The sequence below is a fragment of the Agelaius phoeniceus genome, chromosome 19 (assembly GCF_051311805.1).
Source record: "Agelaius phoeniceus isolate bAgePho1 chromosome 19, bAgePho1.hap1, whole genome shotgun sequence".
Lineage (NCBI taxonomy): Eukaryota > Metazoa > Chordata > Aves > Passeriformes > Icteridae > Agelaius > Agelaius phoeniceus.
Window position 1 is genome coordinate 4932962 of NC_135283.1, and position 21916 is coordinate 4954877.

Consider the following 21916-nt stretch of genomic DNA (forward strand, 5'->3'; position numbering starts at 1 on the left):
CAGGAACTCAGGAGTCCTGGCCCACACGAGCAGGTCGATCAACGAGGCGTCAGGCACCGAGAACCCCCCATAGGAAAGGAGGTGCCTCCACACAGAAAAAACCTTGTTCTCGTCATCATCCCTATCCCCCACCACGGAAACAGAGGCACCCAGCCCCAGCAATTCACGAACTGTTCGCGTTCTGGGGAGCCCGTCCCTGCCCGCAGGTCCCAGTTATCAGGGCAGCCCCACGGAGAAGGGTGCGGGGAAGGGCCGGTACCTCTCCGGGGAAACAAAGGGGGTCCGAGCGCGGCCCCAAGGACCCCGTGGGGCCCGGCGGGGGTCCCGGGGTCCGCCGCACTCCGCGAAGGCCACCGGAGCAGCACACACGTCGGGTCACCAGATGTCACCCTTGCGCCGGGAATGACACAGGAACAGGTGAGAGGCAGCCTTGCAGAAAGAACAAAGGCTTTACTCAAGAGAACCGCGCGGTTTATATAGAGTGATACCATACACTCTATTTGATTGGCTACTTAACAAAAACACCTTCCTCACACACCGACCTTGAGAAGAACAGAAAGACGAAGTAGAAAAACCACCTGCAGATTGTTTATACTAACAAGATATCACATTCTTACAACTCCCTGAAAGTTCTCACAAGGTGCTGTGAGGAGCGCTTGCATGGCATCCACAGGCACAGAAGAAAATCTAAAGTTTTCATTGATGTTTTTCCAAGGGTGAGACTGCAGGTCCGATGTCTCCTCCTGCTCCTGTGGGAGTGCTGGTGAGGATTGACAGGGTAAAACTGGGCACTGGGTTCAAAAGTGCTGGGGATGTGAATGCCTGGGGAATGAATCACATAATTTTTTCCTTTGGGGACAAAAAGCTTAAAAGGTTCAGTCCTCTTCTTCAAGAACAGATATTATTTGTCTTGTGCTTCCTGCTTCACTCAACACCTCCCTGCTCCTCACAGCCCCGTCCTTGGGTGAGGCCTTGGGCCAGCATGCACCTGGGAACTTATCCAAGTCCAAAAATTGTCTGTGTATCCTGTGCAGAAAGGGTCCAGAGATTTCATGAGGCAGATCTTCGCTCTAAAAGCACTTTGGGGCCTCCCAGCCCTGCCAGTTCCTGCCAGACCCCAGAGGAAAAGGGGACAGTGAGCCAGACCCGGGCACTGCAGCCCTTTTTGGCCCTGGGGAGGGCTGGTGTAGGTCCATGGACACGAGGGCTGCCAGGAAAGCACCTGCACCTCTGCACTGGGGGGGCTCAGGACCTTCCCCAGGGTGGAGAGCACCTGGGGAGCAGTGGAGTAGCAGCAGGTCCTAGAGGGGGAAGGAATGCTCAAGAGGAGCAGCAGGTCCTTAGGAGGGGGACTGGAATGGGCTGGCAACAGCTTCCCTGAATGGGAGATTCGGGGAAGGTCAGCAGCTTCCCTTGGGAGCAATAGAACGCTGGGGAGGGCCCAGATCCCAGTGGGGCAGATCCTTTAGGAGGTGGCACACCCTGGGTGGGGGACAGCACATCCTCAGCAGGGTGACATCCCCCCGGGGCTGATCTCCCTGGAGGCAGCCCATGCCAGGAAGAGGGACCAGACGGGAGCAGATCCCACATGGGGTGAGGCCCTTTCCAGGGCGGCGGGTGCCTGGGACCAGGTGCCGGGGTCGATGCTGCGGCTCAGAGCCCCGAGGGCACCGCAGCCGCCCCAGCACCGCGGGGAGCGGAGCCCCAGCCGCGGTCGCGGGAGGCGGAGCGGGCGGGCGGGGCGGGGCTGCCGCCCGCCTCCGCCGGGGCTGGGACCGGGGCCGGGCCGCTCGGGGCGTTCAGGGATGGATGCTGCGCCCGGGAGCGCCCCGTCGTCCTCCGCCGCGGCGTTGCGGCTGGCGCTGGCGGCTCCGGGGCTGCCCGAGGGTCCCTTCTGCTGCCCCATCTGCCTGGACGTGCTGCGGGACCCGGTGACGGTGCCGTGCGGACACAACTTCTGCCAGGGCTGCTTGCAGGCGCTCCGCCAGCGGCCAGGCCCCCCCGACGGCGGCGGGGCGGGCGGGGCCGCCCGCTGCCCGCTGTGCCAGGAGCCCGTCCCCGCGGCCCTGCGCCTCTGCAAGAACCGCGCCCTGTGCGAGCTCCTGCCGCTGCTGGCGGCCGCCACCGGCGGCTCGTCCCCGTCGTCCTCGGCCGCCGCGACCCCGACGTCCCCGGCCGGCGCGTCCCCGATGGCGCCGGGAGCCGAGGAGGAGGATGCTGCGGGGGAGGAAGGAGCGGTGGTGCTGTGCGATGTGTGCCCGCCGGGATCCCGCGTGGCGGCCGAGCGGTCGTGCCTGGTGTGCCTGGCGTCCTTCTGCGGGGCGCACCTGGAGCCGCACCGGCGCGCCCCGGCTTTCCGCGCACACCGCCTGGTGGCCCCGCTCCGCCGGCTGGAGGAGGGGCTGTGCCCCCGCCACCTGCAGCCCCTGGACGGCTTCTGCCGCACCGAGCAGAGCTGCGTCTGCTCTCGCTGCCGCGCCCACGAGCATCGCGCCCACGACGTGGTGCCCCTCGAGCAGGAGCGAGAGCACAAGCAGGTGCGGGGGTGGGGAGGGGCGCGGAGGTCCCCACGCGGGTGGGACCCTGGTGTGGGGGTGTCGGGGGTGCTGTGAGGCGCGGCGTCCCTCGGAGGGGTTCATCCTGCACCCACGGGGAGTCCCCAGGTGCGGTGTGTGCAGGTGCAGCGCTGGTGGGATGCCATGTGGCGGGGGGGTGCTGTACTCTCACCCCTCGGGGAGTTCCACCCCGACATATGGCCAGGGTGCTGCGCCATCAGGGAGCCCCTGGGACCGGGACAGGATGGGCAGGTGGGGACGGGAATCGGGGCAGAGCCGCTGCCGGGCATCCCGGGGGAGCCTTCCCGCTGCGGAGCCGACCTGGCAGCGCCGTGGGTGTAGGGCTGGGGCGAGGCTGCCGGGGACACCCCAGAGCGGCCGCCCCCGCGCTCCTGGGGCACCCGCCCTCCCCGTCCCGTTCCCACAGCTCACTCAAGGCGCTTTCTCGCCCGCGCTGGCAGCCGGCCCGGCCGCCGCTCCCGCTCCCCCAGCCTTTTGTGTCCTGCCGTTTTGGCAGCGGGGGTTTTTCCATCACTCCCATTCCCAGATGTGACTGAGTCACCTCCTAAACTCACACCCACGAGCCTTCCCAGGAGCCGGGGCTCCAGTCCCAACGTGGTGCTGCCTTCCTGGGCACTGCTGCCTTGAAAGAGTGGGTCTGCAGGCAGATGGGAACCTGTGAGGCTCACGGTGTGGTGGCATCTCGCATGGCCATGAGGCATTTGGAGACCCTGGGAGAGTTTGCCTTTTCCAAGGAGGAGCCCAGCCCCAAGCAAGAGCCCCAAGCCAGCTCCCCCTCCTGATGGGCTGCTAGGATTGCAGGAAAACCCTTTTATCGGCATTATTAGTCATGAGGCGCCTTAAAATAGAAAGTGTGTGTAATCCCCGCCCCGAGGAGCTGTCAGACCTCAGCAGGCGCTGCTTAATGTCGCCTGCAGGACCTCTGTGCCTGCCCTCGGCCACCGCCCTCGGCTGCGGGCTGGGATGGATGCACGGGGAAAGCACCTGGAGCTGCTCCCCGGGAACAGGGGCCAGGGGGCTGAGCATCAGCAGGGAGCTCTCGTGGCTGGGGAGTGCCCTCCTGGCTCCCGAGGGACCCGTCCTCGTGATGGGCAATGGATGAGCCAACAATAGCGTCTCAGGAAACGCCGTGTTCGGAAGGTGCTTCCTTTGCAGCCCGTGCTCCGGAGCTGGTTTGCTTTGCTCCTAAACAGAAATCTCCAGGGGACTCTGTGCTGTGTTTCTGAGTGCTCCAGGCCTGCCTTTCAGTTCCTGCACCAAACCCGGGTGGATTTTTCCCACCCCTGGGTTCTCACTAAGAGCACTCTTAGCTGCAATCACTGCCTGATGGGTTTGCTTTCAAATTCCTGTTTTGTTTGGTTTCCGCTGGGACCAGGGTGGAGAACGTGGAGCTGGACATGACCCTTTCGTTTTCCAGCTGAATGAGAAGGGATGTTTGCAGATTGGATGTTGCAGGGAAGGAAAACAGGAAAACAACTCCTGGTTCCCCTTGCATTCTTCACCCCAAGCCTGGCAGCGAGGTCACGGTCAGAGAGGCTCTGTGGATCGAGCTTAGGGAGAGGCTGAATGCCCTGAATGCCCTGTGGCTCCCACTGGGACTGGGGGTAAAGCTCAGTGTTTGTCCCTCATGTCTGCAGGCCCAACAAGCCAAATTCCTCAGCGATGTGGAGAATGAGCTGGAGGAGCTGGCAGTCACCATCACCCAGGCCAAGAAGATGGTGGAGCTCATTAAGGTGACTCTGCAATGCCTTTGCTCTGTTAGTGCAGCTCTGCTGGGCTGGGGGTGGAGGAGAAGGGGCTGTGAGATTTTGGGGTGCATGGGCTGTAAAGATGGTGCTGGCAGAGACCCCTGAGGATTCTTTCTCCTCATCTCTGCTAACACTCCTGGCATCTCTGGTTGCTGTAGTAGGAGCAGGGTAAGGACCATGCCAGGGCACCCTCTGGTTCTTGCACCTTCTCTCCCCAGGCTCATGGAGGGGTTGTCCCCCTTGAGCAAACACTTTCCTGCTTGGGGACACCAAATGTGGTGCAGCAGTAAGTGGCAGTGCCCAGCCAGGTCCTTTGAGAGCTGCACTGTGAAGTGAACTGAGTTCCTGGGTGAAGGGGGGATTCCTTCACCCAAGAAGTGTCACCCAAGTTCTTGGAGTGTCAGGGGGATTCCAGGGAGCTGAGATCTGGGTGCTGGGCAGGGCACAGTCGTGGCCCTCCTGCACCCTCACCTGACCCCTCTCTCCCTGCACTCAGGGTGCTGCCACAAAGGAGAGGGAAAGGGTGGAGAAGCTCTTTGCAGAGGCCTCAGATGTGCTGGCAGCCTTCCAGAAGGAGGTGATGGGATTCATCGAGGACGGGGAGCGTTCCATGCTGGGGGAGGCCGAGGCCGATCTCCGCTGGAAGGAGCAGAGACGAGCCAAGCTGGCACAGTGCAAGCAGAGCCTGGAGAACGTCCCCAGCACCGACACCATCTACTTCCTCCAGGTGGGATGGGGCAAGAAGGAGCTGACAGTGTTGTATTTTGGGCTTTTGTCCCATTTCTCATGGAGCTGGGGGCCAGGAACCCTGGGATGTGCAGGCTGCTGGGTCTCACTCCTGCTGGCACAGTCCTCTCCCCTGCCCTCTCCCAGTGGGACCAACCAGCCACCCCCACCTCTGTCCTTCTGTGACTCAGGACAGGCTGATGTGCTGCACAGAGGAGGTACCTGGGTATGGGAGAGAGCAAGAGTTTGGGGTGCCCCATTTGTCTCCTCCCTCCCTGAAAGCCCAGCAAGAGGAGACATTTTAGGGAGGAGATGCTGTTCCGTGTGAGGTGGGCATGGTCTGAGTCTGGGTTTGAAAGGGAGTGAAGAGAAGGTGCCAGGAACACGTGGCTGGGAAAGAGCTCTCCTCCCTTATTATGTCCTTGGGCCAAGTCCTGAGAGCTGCCAGATCCCAAATCCTCCAGGGCCGGGTGGGGTCCTGGAACAAGAGACAACTTTGGCTTGTCTGAAACCTCCTGAAACTCCATCTTTTTTGGCTCAGGAATTTCAGGCCTTGAAAGCAGCCATGGAAGAAAACCTCTCTCCACCTCTGAGCTTCCAGAAAGAGCTGAACTTCACCAAGTGCACCCAAGTTGTGGGTGCCATGAAGGATGTGCTGTCCACTGCCTGCAAAAACCAGTGGAACCACTTGCAGGGGAAAGGAGTTGATGGATTGAATTGCCAGGAGATGGAGGAAGGTTTGTGTTCACCCAGCCGCTCTGCCTGGATGGTTCCCCGTTCCTTTCCCTCTTCCCTGCGTGGGTGGGAGGTGGCTGCATGGCCCTGTGAGCGCTGGCCCCTGTCCTTCCAGCCCTGGAAGCTGCTCAGCACGGGTTCCCTGCACGTTGCACAATCCCTGTCTGGGCTTACGCCTCTTTGAGGTTTTGTGAATTTTTCCACGGAGACCGGAGACTGGAGAGGCAACAAACAGCCTGGGAGTTAGGCAGGGCCCTGTGGGAGGGGGCAAGTGGCCAAAGTGGCCTCCTGTGAAAGGGGACTCTTCTTCCCAGGACAGACAGACCTCCTGATGGGGCAGACTGTGGGCTCCCAAACATGCCAGGGTTAGAGAGCTGATGTGGCAGCTCTCTCCCTTGCTGTCTCATTTAACCTGAGCTCTCTCCTTTCTCATTTTCTGGGATGCCCATGGGAATTGCAGCTGATTCCTTGCCCCGCTGCCCACCTCCCTGGGGTGACAAAAGTGGTGTCTGTCCTCTCCTGTGTGGGAGCCACTGGGGATGTGCAGGGGGAGTGGGAATGCTGGCTGGGGCTGTGACAGCTGGGTGCCATCAGGGGCAGGGGACAATGCTGCAGTAGCCCCCTTGGTGGTGGTTTGGTTCCTTTGCTGATGCAAACCCTTCTGTCCCTGTCTCTGCAGCGCTGGCTGAATCCCGATTTCCAGACAAGTCAAACAATGCTGCCTGCCTGGAGAGCCGTGATTATTTCCTGAAATGTAAGTGGGGTGTTGGAACCCTGGATACTGAGAGTTTTGGGCTTTCTGTGCTGAAAGGCACAGACCCTCAAGAGAACTCTACATTTAACCTGAGCCTGTGGAGAAAGGCTTCCAAACTTAAATAATAGAACTAGGATTATGGGTGTGTAGTTTCAATAGAAGTATGTAACATCACATAGTAGAAAACTTAGAGTTTAAGGTTTTAGAATATAGTAATATATATAAAGATAAGATGGAGGTTTTAAGGCTGTGGCTAGTCCTTCTCCTTCATTTTCTTCTTCATGGGTTTAGGTGGTATTTTATTTATTTTGATGGGGGACTTCTGCTTTGGGTTGTTGCTAAGGCCCATCTTCCCTTTCCTCTTGCTTTCCCGCCTGCCCGGCGCTGATCCAGTGGCTGTGGGAGCGCTGCCACCAGCAGAGGAAATTCTGCTTGGCTAACAGGGAGGCCTCCTGGCTTTCCTGACAGCAGCCAGAGCCTGGTTAGCTGATGGATTTTTTCCCTTGTCTGTGGTTCTGCTGGCCCAGCTGCCCCAGGGGCACTGCAGGCATCCTGTGTAACTCCTGCTGCTTTCCAGCCCTTGGCAAATTGGATCCTCTTTAAATTAGATCAGAGTTTGTGCATTTGCCTTGTTTGCTGCAGGACCCTGGCTGGGTTGTCTGCAGCAGCAGAATGGCAGGGATCACGCAGGGGTGGAGCAGAGTGGGGCAGGAGAGGCTGAGGCTGGAGGATGCAGGGCTGGGCTTGAGCTCCCACACCCCACCTGCATGTGTCCAGCCTTACAGGGGACATGGGGTCACCTACTGGCATGTCCTTAGGGGACAAGATCTGCCTCAGTGGCACAGAGCAGCAAAACCTGGGCTCAAGGAGCATGTGCTCTTCTGCTGTCAGACTGGGACATGCCATGGTTCAGACTGCAATGCAGTTGATGTGATCCATGCCCAGGGTTGTTCCCTGGAAGAACTTCCTTGGGCATCCCCTCTGTTTGGGATCCATGAGCGGCTCTCACATGGCCCATGGCTGCACTTGCTGGGGGCTGCCTGTTTGAAGCTGTGGCATACCTGGCTGTTCTCTCTTCTTAGGGTCTCTCTCAACTGCATTTATCTGTGGTTACCTGAAATATGCTTTTATGTGAGGTTTCCTTACCACCAGTCTGTCAGGTAGATTCTCCAATGTCTGGTATCATGGTTGAGCTCATCAAGCAGCCCCTCTGCCCTCTCCTCTGCCCAGTTATCTGTATCCATCCTGCTCATGGGAGTATCAGCTCTTTCAACCTTTCATCCTCACTGACTGAAATTTGCCACGGGACTTAAAAGCAAGGGGACAGAGGGATGGGAAAGGTCAGAAAGGATCATGCTCATCATCAAAGGCTGAGGCAGGGAGAATTTCCTCGCACTTCCCTCCGCACGCTCACTTCTCCCTCTTGCCCCACACAGTTGCCTTCATCATCGACCTGGACAGTGACACAGCTGACAAGTTCATCCAGCTGTTCGGCACCAAGGGGGCCAAGCGGGTGCTGTGCCCCATCCCCTACCCAGAGAGCCCCACCCGCTTCATCAACTGCGAGCAGGTGCTGGGTTTGAACCTCATGAACAGGGGCAACTACTACTGGGAGGTGGAGCTGATCGATGGCTGGGTCAGCATCGGGGTCATCGCCGAGGATTTTGACCCGCGGGAGGCCTACAGCCACGGGCGCCTGGGCAGGAACGACAGCTCCTGCTGCCTGCAGTGGAACGGCCAGAACTACGTGGCCTGGTTTGGTGGCTTCGAGTGCCCCATCCAGCAGCCCTTCTTCCACACCATCGGCGTCTTCCTGGAGTATTCGGAGAAGGCTTTGACCTTCTACGGAGTCAAGGACTCCAAAATGACCTGCCTGCAGCAGCTCAAGGTCTCCCCTTCTGCCAAGGGGAAGCTTGACCCGTTCCAGAACAAGATCAACCGGCAGTTTGCCTCTCTTTTCTCGTGCAAGCTGAAGCCAGCCTTCTTCCTGGAGAGCGTGGATGCCCACCTGCAGATCGGGCCGCTGAAGAAGGATTGTGTGTCGGTGCTGAAGCGCCGGTGACTGCCCGGGGACAGGGGCACGGACAGACCCACAGAATTCTCTCCTGCAGGTTATTGCCAGCTCTCCTTGGTAGCCCTGTCTGTCTCTGTGGCAGCCCTCCCTCCTCTCTGCACTGCTGGGGACCCAGGGCTGGATGAAGGCTCTTGATGGGCAGGGCTGGGGCCAGGACGGGGCTGGATCCGAGTGCCAGCTCTGCCCCTGAGCGAGCTTGGGCCAGTCCCTGTGCTGCTCCCTGCCCCTCAGCTTCCCTTTCTGGACATCAGGGACTGCCACAGCCTTTCTTGGTAAAGTGTGCTGCTTACAAGTGCCACATGGATTTGGAACTGTGCCTTGGCCACCTGCCCAGTCCCTCTGCTTCACCTCTGCTCGCTCTGCCCCGGCGACTTGTGCAGATGCTTTGTGCCTTATCACAGGCTCTGTTCCAGATGCTTTTTTAAGTGCTGCCTCATTGTCACCTTCTGCATGCTCCTCACGAAGTGCCTTTGATGGAGCAAGCCCTGTGTGGACCAGGTAAACCCCCAAAGAAGACATGGTCACTTCCCATCACCTCTGTGCCCTGGCATGGGTGAGATGGTGCTCCAGGGAGAGGGATGTGGAGGAGCCTGGTGCTGGGGGATGCTGGGGTGATGCTGGGGCAACGCAGCACCTCTCCTTGCAGGGCCGCCCACCCATCAGTGCTGCAAATGTGAAACAAGGATCTCTGCCCAGCTGGGAAAGGGAGAAACCTCCTGCCGAGAAGCAGCACCACTGTTCCCACCTGGAGGTGAGGAAGGGAACAGCACAAAGCAAGTTTTGAGGATGTGCTCTAAGTAAATACATTCTTTGGAATTCTTAGCAATTCTTAGCAAAGCTTTACAGCCAATTTTCCCCCCATGTTTTTGATGACATTACTGTTCTGGGGGATTTTAGTACTGTTAAACACCAACTCTCAAGAACCATGGGCACACTTGAGCTGAAAATCTGCCCCTTAGCTTAGAGATTTTTAAGTGACAACGGTGCTGTGAATATGTCCCAGAGATAAATGGTCTGGTTTAGTGTTCTAGGACAGCTGTGGGTGCCTCCATAAAGGTGCAGCATCAGTCAGCTACCAAATGACCCTTTGGACTCTGGGAATAAGTAACAATTAACAAAAACTACTCTCAAGCAAGAGGGAACACTGTTCCCTTCAGGAAAGGTGGAAACTCGGGGCTGAGAGACAAAACTGCCAGTTCACATGTCCCAAGGGAGCTTTTTTAGAAGGAAAACCCAGAAATAACTGCCTGTGAGGGCAGCACAGAGCAGCCCCTGTCTCAGCACAGTGTGCCTTTCCAAAGTTTATTTTTTCTGGGGTTATTTTGCTACCTACCTCCCAAAGCTTGCTTTACAGAACTGTCGTGCTGTGTAATGTACACCTGGAGAGAAAATACAGAGGGTCAGGTTCTTCACTGGCACGAGTGAGTCAGGGATGATGCAACAACTAGCAGAATAATAAACAGCCCATTCAGCTAAATATATAAGATATATATATATTTTCCCCAAAGGATAAGCTGGAAATCATAGTGCTATATTCAAGTGGAGCCAAGGGAAAAATGTGAATGTGAATGAAATGCAGGCACAAAGCTGGGAGGTTTGAAGTTAAAGCCACGTTTACATGCTGAGGCTCAAAGAGCTCCTTTACTGTGACTCCTTTGCCAGAGCTGCCAGTTTCTGCTGGTGCAGAAAGAGCTGCCAGTGCCCTGTAAAGTGGGATATTTTAGTGGATGAAAGGTCTTAATGCAGCCACCCCTTCCCTGGGGCAAGGCTGGTGAGTCAGTTTGGGAAGGGGCTTGCTGGGATCTGTCTGCAAATTCCTCCTCCTCCCCTGCATGAGGTGACTCCTAAACTCAGCAAGCAGTGGGAAAAGGAACAGTAGGGCTTCCAGAATGAAATCTTCAGCTGAAATCTTGGCCTTTCCTGGCTGGTGGGAATGCTGCCCAGACTTCTGTCCGGATGGGAATTCATTCCCTGCGTCCTGAGCTCCAAACCCTCTTTGTTTGGCTGGCGCCAGCGGCCCCTGCAGAGCTCAGCCCCTGCACGAGATGTCAGCGGTGACACAGAGCAGGCTGCTCTGCCCAGGGGCACAACGGGGTGGCAGGAGCTCCTGGTGCAAGGAGAAAGGCAGAGCTGTGCCCCAGCTGTGCATGGTCACATCCTGGCAGGACGAGGAAGGGAAGGAACCTTCATCTCTGCAGGAAGAGATCTCCTACGTCTGCACCCTAAATCTCATTTATTCAGGCTAAACTCCCACAGTTTGCAGCGAGGAGTTTTGCCAGAGTAAACACAGCAGATCTGGGTCTTTGCCCTGTTTGGTTTCACTGTAGGTGGATTGATTGCTCCAAGGGGAAACCCACGCTGGAGTCACTCATCCCACCCTCCTCCACTTTCCCAACGCACAGGCACAAACCTCTGACCTCCCTCAGGGCTTGGGAGGCTCAGAGGGATCCTCTCTTTCCACCCTGTCCCCACCTGGGAGCAGCTCAAGAGGCTCCTGGGGTGTCTGGGCATGGTGTGGGGTTGAGCTGCTGCTTTGGGGGGATTCATGGATCAGCTCCATGGAGCATCCAGGGGGCTCCTGTGGATGTGCTACACTTGGGAAGTGCTGCCCAACCCTCTCTCTCCTGCTGCTTGCTTTTATCCTGGTTGGGAATGCTAAAAACCCTCCTGCTTTAGGGATGGTTTAAAAGAGGAGCAATCCCCTCAGGAGCTGGGTCAGAGTTTGCTCTGTGCTGCCAGGGATTTGCAAACTGGAACGATCAGGGAGTGTGCACCGTGCCAGCTCTGGATCCCTGATTTTGCTGTAAACAAAGGGTTAAAAGCAGGATGAGATGAGTTGAGATGGATCGATAGCACTTGGCAATTTAAACAGCCTTTCCTTGTTCCCTTGGGTTATTTCTGCTGTCACAGAGTGTTCCTCTTTTTAATTATGATTTTTTAAATACAGTAACTGTAGGGTGTTTTACAGTGTGTGAAAAAACTGTAACAGAATCATGTAATGGTGTTAGAGACTATGATTTGACCATTAAATATGATACACTCATTGCCCTGAGTTGTCTTTCCTTTAAATTCCAAAGCATTTGACTTGTCCCATTATCTTATGTTTACTTTTCTGTGTCCTGTACATCTGGAATAAAATAACACAGATTTTATTTTCCAAGTGTGTCCAAGGGAATTCTGCCACATACACATTTTTATTGCAAAAGGAGCGGAAGAACCTTAAAATCCAATAATAATTGTCAGCCCTGGGCAATTCAAAACAATGAATTGTCCAAGTTCGCTCTGCTGTGGTCTGTCCTCATCCTACAAATAAAAAAGGTTATCAGATTAGATATTTTTTCCTTAGTGTTTTTAAGTTTTAGAGTAAAAATTTCCAAGGTTTTCTGTGTGAAGAAAAGGTCTAGAGCTTCACAGACAAACTGGCAATTACAGCAGCATCTTTTTAAAGTGAAGGCTGCTTTTCTTAATCCCCAGTGTCAATTGGAGTTGGGATAAAAATGTTATTTGGTGAGCCTTAGTTCATGTGAGGTGCCAATGCTCCATCTGGGCGTTTCGGTGGAAGCCGAGTGGATTCTGCTCCTGACTTTAATAGGAGAAGAATCAGAACCGTTTGTTATGGCTGTTTCTTAAAAGGGAAACTTACTGCTTATTGAAAAAGCGGATATGAAAAGCACAAACTTGTTCTTTTCCTGCCAAGAAACCATACAGATTGTGTCACTGCATTTATTTAAATCTGGTTTCCATTATGTCGCTTTTCTGCTTCCCCCCCACCCGCGTCTGGTTCTCAGACAGGACTGGGCTGCAAATCCAGGGAATAGTTCAGATCCATCTAAAAATATATAATACAGGGTAATACATGCTCTTATTTGTATATTATTAATATACACGTGTCAGTTACTGATTTGAGGGAGCCCTTCAAACAGTTTTGCAGGTTCCTATTTTTAATGAAGTCATGCAATCATTAATTTTTTTAATTCCTCCTACTTGCACACCTGGAGGTAAGAGTTTAGACCCTTCCTGCAGATCTGCAGATGCCACAGCTATTTTCTTACTCCCAGATTCCTGACAGAGAGACACACAGACACGATCCTGACTTGTTTACAGGGCAACCGGTTAGTCCTTCTAGTTTAATACACTTCAATATAAAAGGGTAATTTTTTGGATGTGCTCGATTCCATCACTGAAAGCAGCCAATGACAGGATCAAAAATCTGTTTGCGAGTCTGCAAAATGGGAAATGCATATCAAGTGGGAATTTAAAAAATTATGGGAAATGAAGCATCTTCGCTGTTTAAGGGGCTAAACCTCATTTCATGTGCAGAACCGCCAGATATCTGGGATTATTTTTATTTTACTCCACCACACAGCACAATTATAGAGAGACAGGGTGCCGGGCCTTGAGGGGGAGGGGGGGGCATCATGGCGGCCGGCCTACAACTCCCAGCATGCACCGCGTGACCGACATGGAGGGCGTTAATGGCACGCATGGGTGGACTACAGCTCCCGGAATGCTCCGCGCGGGCAAATGGCGCAGTGTTTGAGGTGGACTACAACTCCCAGCATGCACCCCGCGGAGAAAGGGAAGTGACCCAATCCATTGATGGCTGTGACTACAACTCCCAGCATGCCCCTCGTCCTATTGACGGCACACCTTTTTCCCGCGCAGGCGCAGAGCGGGCTCGATGCTGTGAGGAGGAGGAGGAGGAGGAGGCGGAGGAGGCGGCGATGGCGCTCAACAAGAACCACTCGGAGGGCGGCGGCGTCATCGTTAACAACAGCGAGAAGTGAGGTGCTATCCCCTTCTCCCCTCCTCCGGCCTCGGGAGCCGGGGGATAGCGGCGAGTTGCCTTCTCCCCCCGCCGTCCTCCTGCCTTCCCCCTCAGGGGAAGCGGCTGTGTGGGTCATGGGGGGGTGTGCTGAGGGGGCGAGGCGGGTAAAGGGGCTGGTTTAACCCTGTCGGTGCCGGCGGTGCTCGTCCTCCCCTCATCTCCCTGTGGCTTAGGGGCTGTACGTATCCTCCTGCCCTAGGGCCTGTCGAGGGGAGCTCTGCTGGGCTTCAGCCGTGGGCCTTGCCCCCCTACACCGCTACCCTCAGCGCCAGCCTGTCCCCCAGCCTGCTGCTGGCTCCTGCTGCTGTCCCCAGCCTCTCCCCCGAGGGCTCGGCAAGGGCTGGCAACGCTCAGCTCCCGCCCAGGTGATCTGGGCTGGCCCCAGGTGATCCAGGTGATCTGGGCTGGCCCCAGGTGATCCAGGTGATCTGGGCCGGCCCCAGGCCTGTCCCCTCGGGCAGGCTGCACCTGCACGGTGCCTCAGCCCAGGCTGCCCGCTGTGCTTTGCCGGGCTCCCGGCGCACAGCCCTCCCTGTCTGTGTGTGCGGGAGGGAGAGCAGCCTTGGAAAAAGGTGCTGGGCTATAACCATGGAAACGGCAAGCCTGCACAGAGCTGCCTCTGTGTGCATGGCAAAGGGCTGTCCGCGCCCGCTGGCTGCCAGCGTGGTTCTGACGTGGCAGTCATCTGCTGCGGGGACAAAGGAGTGCTTCATCTCCAGCGCTTCTTTCCACGGGCCACTTAAACACTGCTGTAGGAATTCTGTGCCTGACTTCCACTTGGGATGTGGCTTTTCTTAGAAGGCTTTAGGAAGATGAGCTCTGGTACTTAAATTTGCATTCCCTGAGAGGATGGGAGCTGAAGGTGTTGCTGTTCCCAGCTGCCAGCCTGCCTTGCAGCAGGGCCTGCCTGTCCCTGGGCTGATCCAGCCTGAGCAGAGCTGGTCCCACTGCCCTTCCCCAGCTGTTCCTGGAGGGACAGGTATTTATGTCTGAGGATGGAAACATGTCAGCTGCTAAAGCTAGAGGTGGTGGAGATTTCTGCAGCTTTAGGGATTAGGGTCCCTAATGTGGATGCTGTAATGTCAGTACAAGTTACCTGCTGTGTCCAAAGGTTTTAATCAGGTCAGTTTGTAATTGAGAATTAAGGAATCAGTGCAGGCAGCACGAGTTAATGAAATCTTGTGGCAAGGAAGGGGAGTTCCTCTGGATCACATTTTTGTGTCAGAGTTGCTTGAGCTGTGGTGAGACCTTCAGCAGCCGTGTTGCATAAGCCAGCCTGAGCAGTTTCTTCTCCTGCAGTCCTTCCTCTGTCATGTCACTTGTGGACAACTGAATTAGGGAACTGAGCCAGCAGAAATGCAGAACAATTTAAAACGAAAACAAAAAATGCTCTTGAGATTTTGATCAACTCAATTGCCTGGGTTTGCTGCCTGGTTGTGCAGACAGCAGCAGCAGCTGTGTCAGCACACTGGGAAAGGAACAAGCAGCCAAGGCTACTTCAGTTGCTGCTGCCAACAACAACAACAACAACAACAAAAAGGCAAACCAGAACTGATTCTGTCTGCTCAGCATCTCCATCAATGCTGAGGTTACAGGTGGTTTTGGTAGGTCAGTAAACTTCTGTGCTTGCTGCATTTCTGCCCTGAGCTGTACCTGCTGTCTCCTGTGTCACTGTTTGCAGTGTTTTGATGACCTATGACCATGTAGAAATCACCTTCAGTGATCTGGAGCCAATGCCAGAGGCCTTCAAGGGCACCAAGAAAGGGAGTGTGTTCCTGACTCCCTACCGGGTAAGTGTGAGAGGCTTTATCTTCTCTAAGGAGATAACAGCCCTGGAGTCTGAATTTAAATGTCCTCAGTGTATGAAAGTCAGGATAATCTACTCCTGCCTGCAGTGTGGCTCATCCTCTCCCTCTGGGAAGCATTATGAATTCATGGCATATCCCATCTATTTGTCAACAGATAATAAATCTGATTAGTTCTTGTACAGGCAGCTGTTTAGTCCATCAGGCATCTTCAAACTGGAAATTAGCAGTGGTCTGGAAATGCTGAATGCAACAGCACAGCTCCTAAATCATAGCTGTGTGGAGCAGCAGGTTCTCTGGAAGCTGGGAGGAGCATTATCTGAGCAAGGGCCTTCCTGGAAGGCTTTAGTACCTTGAGGATTTGCTTTACCCCTGTGGCTGTGGTGTGTAGCTTTTGGCTTGTGGAGCTGGTGATGTGAGAGGGAGTTTCAGTCCATGGAGAAGTCTGTTCATATTATAAATCAGGGCTGTGTTTCCTGTTTGTTTTGAGTTACTCTTGTAATGTTATTTTCTTTCAGGTTATCTTTGTGTCCAAGGGGAAGGATGCTATGCAGTCATTTGTGATGCCCTTTTATTTGCTGAAGGATTGTGAGATCAAGCAGCCAGTGTTTGGAGCAAATTACATCAAGGGCACAGTGAAAGCAGAGGCAGGAGGTGGGTATCACCCAGTGGGGTTCTGGGTCTCAGCTCAGCTGCTCACTGCACAGCAAAATCCTGCTGACCAAACCTTGACACTGTCCAAATGGGTTTTCACACTCCTGTGAAAATGTGTTTCTTTCATTGGCAGCTAAAAACATTTCCCTTCCCAGCTCCCTGATCAGCTACAATGAGCAGATGTGCATCTCATTCCTGCCCTCTGCAAAATAGAAACTTCAAACAAGTGATCTCAGCAAATGAACATCAGTCTGGAGTCAGCAGGAATGAAAATGTCACTTTGCTTTGGTCACTTGGGATCACCTATCCCACCTGCAGGTTCTCCTGTGCCAAAAACTCAGATCTTTTCTGCCTCTGTTTGGGTTCAGGTGCAGATCCCCAGAGCTCTTTCTGCATTGTGCTTCCTGTGCAGTTCAAGGACAGCTGTGGTATTGCTGTAGTGCATCCTGGCAGGGAAAATGGCACTTGGAAGGGAATGGATTGTCTTGAAATCAGGGAATTTAAGGAGCTGTTTCACGTTAAACTCAATGAGAAAGCTGTGGCAGACATTTTAAAGAATAATTTTGGTTTTGACTGTTTTGTTTTTTTTTCCAAAGGCACAGAGTTCAGCAAACTTTCATTCTCAGCTTGGTTCAGTCTAGCAGTTGAGGCACAGAAGTCACAGCACAGGGTGTAAGAGCCTTCAGCTTTCAGTTCTGAAATCAGCATTGTAGCTTCTGCATGGGAGCTGAGTGGAACATGCAGCATGAGAGGGAGCCTGAGCATTAATGACAAACTAAACAGTGTGAAAGGCAAAAGGTTTTAGCTAAATCTTTGTTAATTTTCCCCAGAGGCCATCTCTTTTAATGATGATGTTGGCTTAACAGCCATGAGAGTCTGGTTTAGCTTAAAAGGCTCTTTAATCTACTTGTTTCTGTTTCAGCACAGCTTCTGCTTTGATGCTTTCTTGGGACTCTGGACTGTGCATGTTTTTCTTTTTTATACTGTAATGTGAGATGTCACTAATTTATTTGTTTTCTAATTTTTATTTATCCTAACTTGAAATATCTTCCATGGGCTCTAATGGATTTATGTGGACCATGTTTTTCATTAAGCTCTTGCTTTGTTGGGCACTCAGACTCCCAAACTAATTTGGAGCTGACAGTTAGGTGTAGTTTCAGAGGCTTTTTAGGCAACAGGATTAACAAAATCCCTGTCTTCTGCACTAATCTTATCCAAAGCAAGAGCAAATCCAGCACTCCTGATAGCTTGGCCTGTGACAGCTGCTGTGGCAATAGTCACAAGTGCAGGAAGCTTTTGAAGCTCTCCCTCATGGATGTTTCTGTTCTGCTTCAGGTGTCTCTTGACCTGACAATACCCCAGTGTGAATTTTTCTGATGATACCATAATTCTGCCACTTCCTCTGCTTTTTTTTTAGTTTGGATTTTTGGGATAAGCTCTTCTAAGAATTATATGCAGAGCATCTGTGGATGCAGCATGTAACCTAAACAGCATAGAAATGGCTTCTCCTTGCTCCTTAGTGCTGTCTTTCCTCCCTCAGGTGGCTGGGAAGGATCTGCCACATTCAAGATGACCTTTTCAGCTGGGGGTGCAATTGAATTTGGGCAGCGGATGCTGCAGGTGGCATCACAAGGTATGGAAGTCTGGGGGTGTCTGCCAGAGTTCTGTGGTTTCAGGAGCCCTGGCCTGAAGCTTGCTTTAAAAAATACTTTTCTCACATCCAACGAGCAGCAGATTTATGGGGTGACACTTATTTTTCTGATAAGGACTCTCTAAGTGTGTTGGAGTTCTTGGCCTGAATTTGAGGCAGGCTTGATGTCCTGATGAGATCTTGTCTTTGCTTTCCCAGTCTCCAGAGGTGAAATACCCAGTGGAGCTTATGGCTATTCCTACATGCCAAATGGATCCTATGCTTTTGCACCACCTGCAGCTAATGGGGGCTATCCATACCCACCTCCTCCTCCAGGTAAGCCTGGGAACTGAGGCTGGGGTTATTCCAGTGAGTAAGAGTTAAAATAGGTAAAAAGGGCAAGAAGAACAGATTTTACACAGTGTTTTAGTGATGACTTGTGCAGCTCTTGTTCCTGAGTTTAATTATGTTTGCCTTGGCTTCTTTTGGTTGATAACTCCACCCAGAGTTAAGTCTCTTGCTGTGTGATCTGCTTTCCTGGCAGACTTTTATCCTGGTCCTCCTGCAGCAGATGGAAGCATGGGCTACATGCAGCTTCCACCCCCACCCTACCCAGGGCCCATGGAGCCCCCTGTCAGTGGCCCAGACCTGCCCTCCACTCCTGCAGGTAAGGAGCCTGTCCAGGGCAATGAACTCACAACAGTTTTGTTAGAAATGAAACAGACTTTGTTTCTTGTCTTTTGGGGAACTTTGAAGCTCCACTTAGAAGTTGAAATTTGTTTAGAAAAGGGATTAGGGAGCTCCCCTAATCTCCAGCCTTGCATATCCAGCTCAGTCTGGAGTCCAGCCTGATTCTCTCCAGGGTAGACACCATTAGTGGGCATTTTACATATGAATTTATTTTTCTTTTGACATAAAAATACAGTTTGTGATTCTCCTGTGGTGGTAATCTTGCCCTAATGATGAATACAAGGAAAGTGATGGTGAAATATGTTTGTGGTCCATTTTATCTCACAACTGTGGCTTGGGTGATATTTGCTTCCCTTTCCCCTGTTTCATTCTTAATGTGATTATTTTTGCTGAAACAATATGGAACAGGGGAAGAGATGATGGAAAGGAGCTGAGGAAATATCAGCCTCATTTTTCACTCATTTGGGATTTATTAAAATGAAAAAGGAGCTATTGTGGTTTGGCACAGCCATAGATCTCTTGCAGATAAGAATATTTGTCTGGATAAGGATTTAACTTTTCTTTTCAGTTTGAATAAACAACCATTCATCTTTGAACTATTATTTGGAAAGTGGCACTGCTCCAGAGGGTTGTACAAGATTTTTGTTTTCTGCAGAAATGCAGGATCTGGATTATGCTCATAAATTACCATACACTAATCCCCTGAGCTGCTATAAATTTGTGCTGATTTTTGTTTTGCCTGTTGATTTCACTCCCAAGAAGGATGGTGTGTTCACTCCTGTTTGTAAAGGATATTGTCTGTATTTAGGCAAGGCAGCAGCAAGCATTTATTTATGGCTGACATGCAAGTCCCAGGTGACATTTCCAAACTCAGTCTTCCTCTGTTTCACTGGGAATTGGCAATTCTGTGCTGACTGGAAGAGATAATGCTCAATTGTGTTTGTTGTAGCTGTTCTGCAACTTGAGCACTGGTCATAGGGTGCTCTGTTAGTAACTCTTGATGGCCAGGAGTTCTTGTTTCATTGTCAGAGTTCTGTGTGTGTCCCTAACCTGTCACTTCTCTCCCTGTGACAGCCGAAGCCAAGGCTGCTGAAGCTGCTGCCAGTGCTTACTACAGCCCAGGCAACCCCCACAATGTCTACATGCCCACGGTGAGTCCCTGCTGCTCTGGGCTTGCAGGGGGGCCCAGTGTGTGTCTGCAGATCCTCTCTCAGGGGCACAGCAGAATTGGTCTGAAAGGATGTGGTGTCTTGTGTGGGAGTGTTCCTCACTCAGGGTCACCAAATGTGGGGGTGTTCACAGGGGTCCCAGGACGAGGGAAGAGATGAGGATCTGACTCCATGTTTCAGAAGGCTGATTTGTTATTTTATGATATATATTATATTAAAATGATACTAAAAGAATAGAAGAAAGGATTTCATCAGAAGGCTTGAAAGGAATAGAAAGGAACAATGATAATAAAATCTTGTGACTGACCAGAGAGTTTGAGACAGCTGACTGTGATTGGCCATTAATTAAAAACAACCACATGAGACCAAAGATGCACCTATTGCATTCCACAGCAGCAGGTAATTACTGTTTTTCTTTTCCTCTGAGGCTTCTCAGCTTCTCAGGACAAAAATCCTGGCAAAGGGATTTTTTGGAAAATATCATGGCGACAGTCTTGGGTTTTCTGGAGGCTTTGAGTTTAGTATTTTATTCTTAGCTATGCACTGATGTCCTTTTGTCATCTTTATTGCAGGACCAGCCACCTCCTCCTCCATACTTCCCACCAGAGGACAAGAAAAACCAATAAGCTGACACAGACCTTCTCCACAACCCATTGCTTTCTTTTTTTCCATTTTGGCAGAATTCTGGGGCACAGTCCATAGCACTGAGGAGTAGAACCTTCCCCCAAGGCACACTGCTTTCAGGGGCTCTAGGAATAGGTCTGTGCAGAGCAAGGGGAGGGATTTTGGCAGCCTGGGTCACCTGTGGAGCTCTGAGGATTTGGTGTCCTGCAGCATTCCCTCCTCCCTGTGCACAGCATTGCTACACCTGGAGGTTTTCTTCATCTCTGCTTCCCTTTGCTCTGTTTCTCTTGATACTTAAGAGTCAGCATCTGCTCTAAACTGCTAATTAACATGATCATGATATGGAAACAAAGCTCTTGGGGGTAGGAGGTGTCTTGAATTTACCTTAGTGTGAATCCAAGGGCACCTCTGGACACAGGGATGCCTCTGGTTATTCTCTTTAATCCAGAGTGTCACATCCAACTCTGCTCTTGAGAAAGGACTTCAAAGGCAGCCTTTGGGATCTCAAAGGAGGTACATACCTATGACATTTTTCAGATATATATTCAACTTTGTGTTGGTTTTTTTTTTAATCTAAGTCATTCCTGACAATCATAGTAAATAATCTGTAGCCCTTGAGATTTCCCTGCTGCTCACCATGTATGACAATGCTGACCAATTTCCCTTCCTCAGACATGCTGCTCTTCGCAGGGTTCTCCAGTAGCATCTGACCACTTTAGATCCCATAGGAACACTAATATTTCTGCCGTGTCTATTTTCCAGTTAGATATGTGAGTTCATTCTCCTCATAGTCTATAATGCACTTTTGTTTTTCCTTTGTTGTAACACAAGTTACATTTCTTGGCCAGTGAAGCATCTTTTTGCTGTGATTTACCTGGTGAATTAACAGTGAACGGGCAGAAAGCAGCTGCTTTACTTCTGCCCTGGAAGCACTTGAGAGAATATGCAAAACATTGGAATGAGCTGTAAGGTACAGAGTGTTGTTTATTGCTGTTCGTGTTTCTGGTCCAGCTGTGAATTCCCAGTCACCCAAACGTGGACTCCTCATAGCATTGATTCCTTGGTCTCATTAGCAACAACTCCAGTGCAGAACCTGTGCAGGACTGATCAGAATCTGGGCTGTGGAACTTCTGCATTGTCCAAAGCTGTGACAGGTGACACTGCAGTGACTTCTGACAGCTGAGAGAGAAAATCCTTCCCAGCCAAGTGTGACAGAAGGTCCTGTGCTGTGGAACTGCTGAGACTTGCTGCATGCAGCCTGCTCGGAGAGAAACAAGGCCCACCTCTTGTTTTGTTTTTCTTTAACTGATTAATGAAATTGCTACTGTTTGTGCACTGACTTTTCTAGAATTGCTACTGCAGTGATGTAAAGAAATCGTTATTTAAAAAAATATTTATTTTGAAAGCATTTGATTAATATATTAATGTGAAATGACTTCTGAATGCAGATTTGTTTTGCCAAGACTGTGAAGTAAAGAGAAATCAGCTCAAAACTTGGGGTGTTTGTGTGTATGTGTGAGTGGGCAAAGTTCTGGTAGCTTTGGATGCAAAGAGGAGGAATTAGAAGCAAAACCACTTGGATTTTATATTTTATTACTAGAAGCAAAATGACTTGGCTTTTCACTGGTGACATCAGTTGCTTGATTTCTCTTGGGTGACTTTATGAATGAAAATAAGATGTTAAAATGTTTCAGCAAACTCCCATTTCACAGTTCCTGTTGGAAGCTGATGCAGCAGCTGCTTTACTCTACCCAGATGTGTCACCCAAGTTGTTTTTCCAGACAAGTTGTCCTCATAAAAGTTACAACCTGTTTACTATTTTGCTATGCAAGAACTAGCTGAGCACTGCAGCATAATTAATGCCTCTAAAATATGTCTGTAATTAGAAGCAATCCACAATTTT

General features: G+C 52.0%; 2 protein-coding genes across 3 annotated transcripts; both read left to right on the forward strand.

Annotated features, from left to right (window-relative positions):
• The first annotated feature begins 1784 nt into the window (after window positions 1–1784).
• Window positions 1785–11660, forward strand: TRIM47 (tripartite motif containing 47). Its single transcript, XM_054644978.2, has 6 exons — window positions 1785–2537; window positions 4214–4309; window positions 4821–5051; window positions 5592–5787; window positions 6465–6539; window positions 7976–11660. The coding sequence occupies exons 1-6, from the start codon at window positions 1806–1808 to the stop codon at window positions 8599–8601; spliced, it is 1956 nt and encodes a 651-aa protein (XP_054500953.1). The 5' UTR covers window positions 1785–1805; the 3' UTR covers window positions 8602–11660.
• A 1583-nt stretch (window positions 11661–13243) lies between these two features.
• WBP2 (WW domain binding protein 2) lies at window positions 13244–21506 on the forward strand. 2 transcript variants are annotated; one of them, XM_054644841.2, is made up of 8 exons: window positions 13244–13396; window positions 15123–15231; window positions 15765–15900; window positions 17441–17533; window positions 17750–17866; window positions 18075–18197; window positions 19295–19371; window positions 19962–21506. In XM_054644841.2, exons 1-8 carry the CDS (start codon window positions 13338–13340, stop codon window positions 20013–20015), a joined length of 768 nt encoding a protein of 255 aa, XP_054500816.1. In that variant the 5' UTR covers window positions 13244–13337; the 3' UTR covers window positions 20016–21506. The 2 variants fall into 2 exon arrangements, with proteins under 2 accessions (XP_054500816.1, XP_054500817.1); XM_054644842.2 differs by having other exon boundaries at window positions 13280–13401.
• Window positions 21507–21916: the final 410 nt, after the last annotated feature.

Excerpts from the sequence above, each read along its gene's own strand:
- TRIM47 (XM_054644978.2), top strand. The coding sequence starts at position 1,806 with ATGGATGCTGCGCCCGGGAGCGCCCCGTCGTCCTCCGCCGCGGCGTTG. Across the intron at positions 4,310-4,820 it reads AGATGGTGGAGCTCATTAAG|GGTGCTGCCACAAAGGAGAG; the intron begins GTGACTCTGCAA and ends CCCTGCACTCAG. Across the intron at positions 5,052-5,591 it reads ACACCATCTACTTCCTCCAG|GAATTTCAGGCCTTGAAAGC; the intron begins GTGGGATGGGGC and ends TTTTTGGCTCAG.
- WBP2 (XM_054644841.2), top strand. The coding sequence starts at position 13,338 with ATGGCGCTCAACAAGAACCACTCGGAGGGCGGCGGCGTCATCGTTAAC. Across the intron at positions 18,198-19,294 it reads CCTGCCCTCCACTCCTGCAG|CCGAAGCCAAGGCTGCTGAA; the intron begins GTAAGGAGCCTG and ends TCCCTGTGACAG. Across the intron at positions 19,372-19,961 it reads ACAATGTCTACATGCCCACG|GACCAGCCACCTCCTCCTCC; the intron begins GTGAGTCCCTGC and ends TCTTTATTGCAG.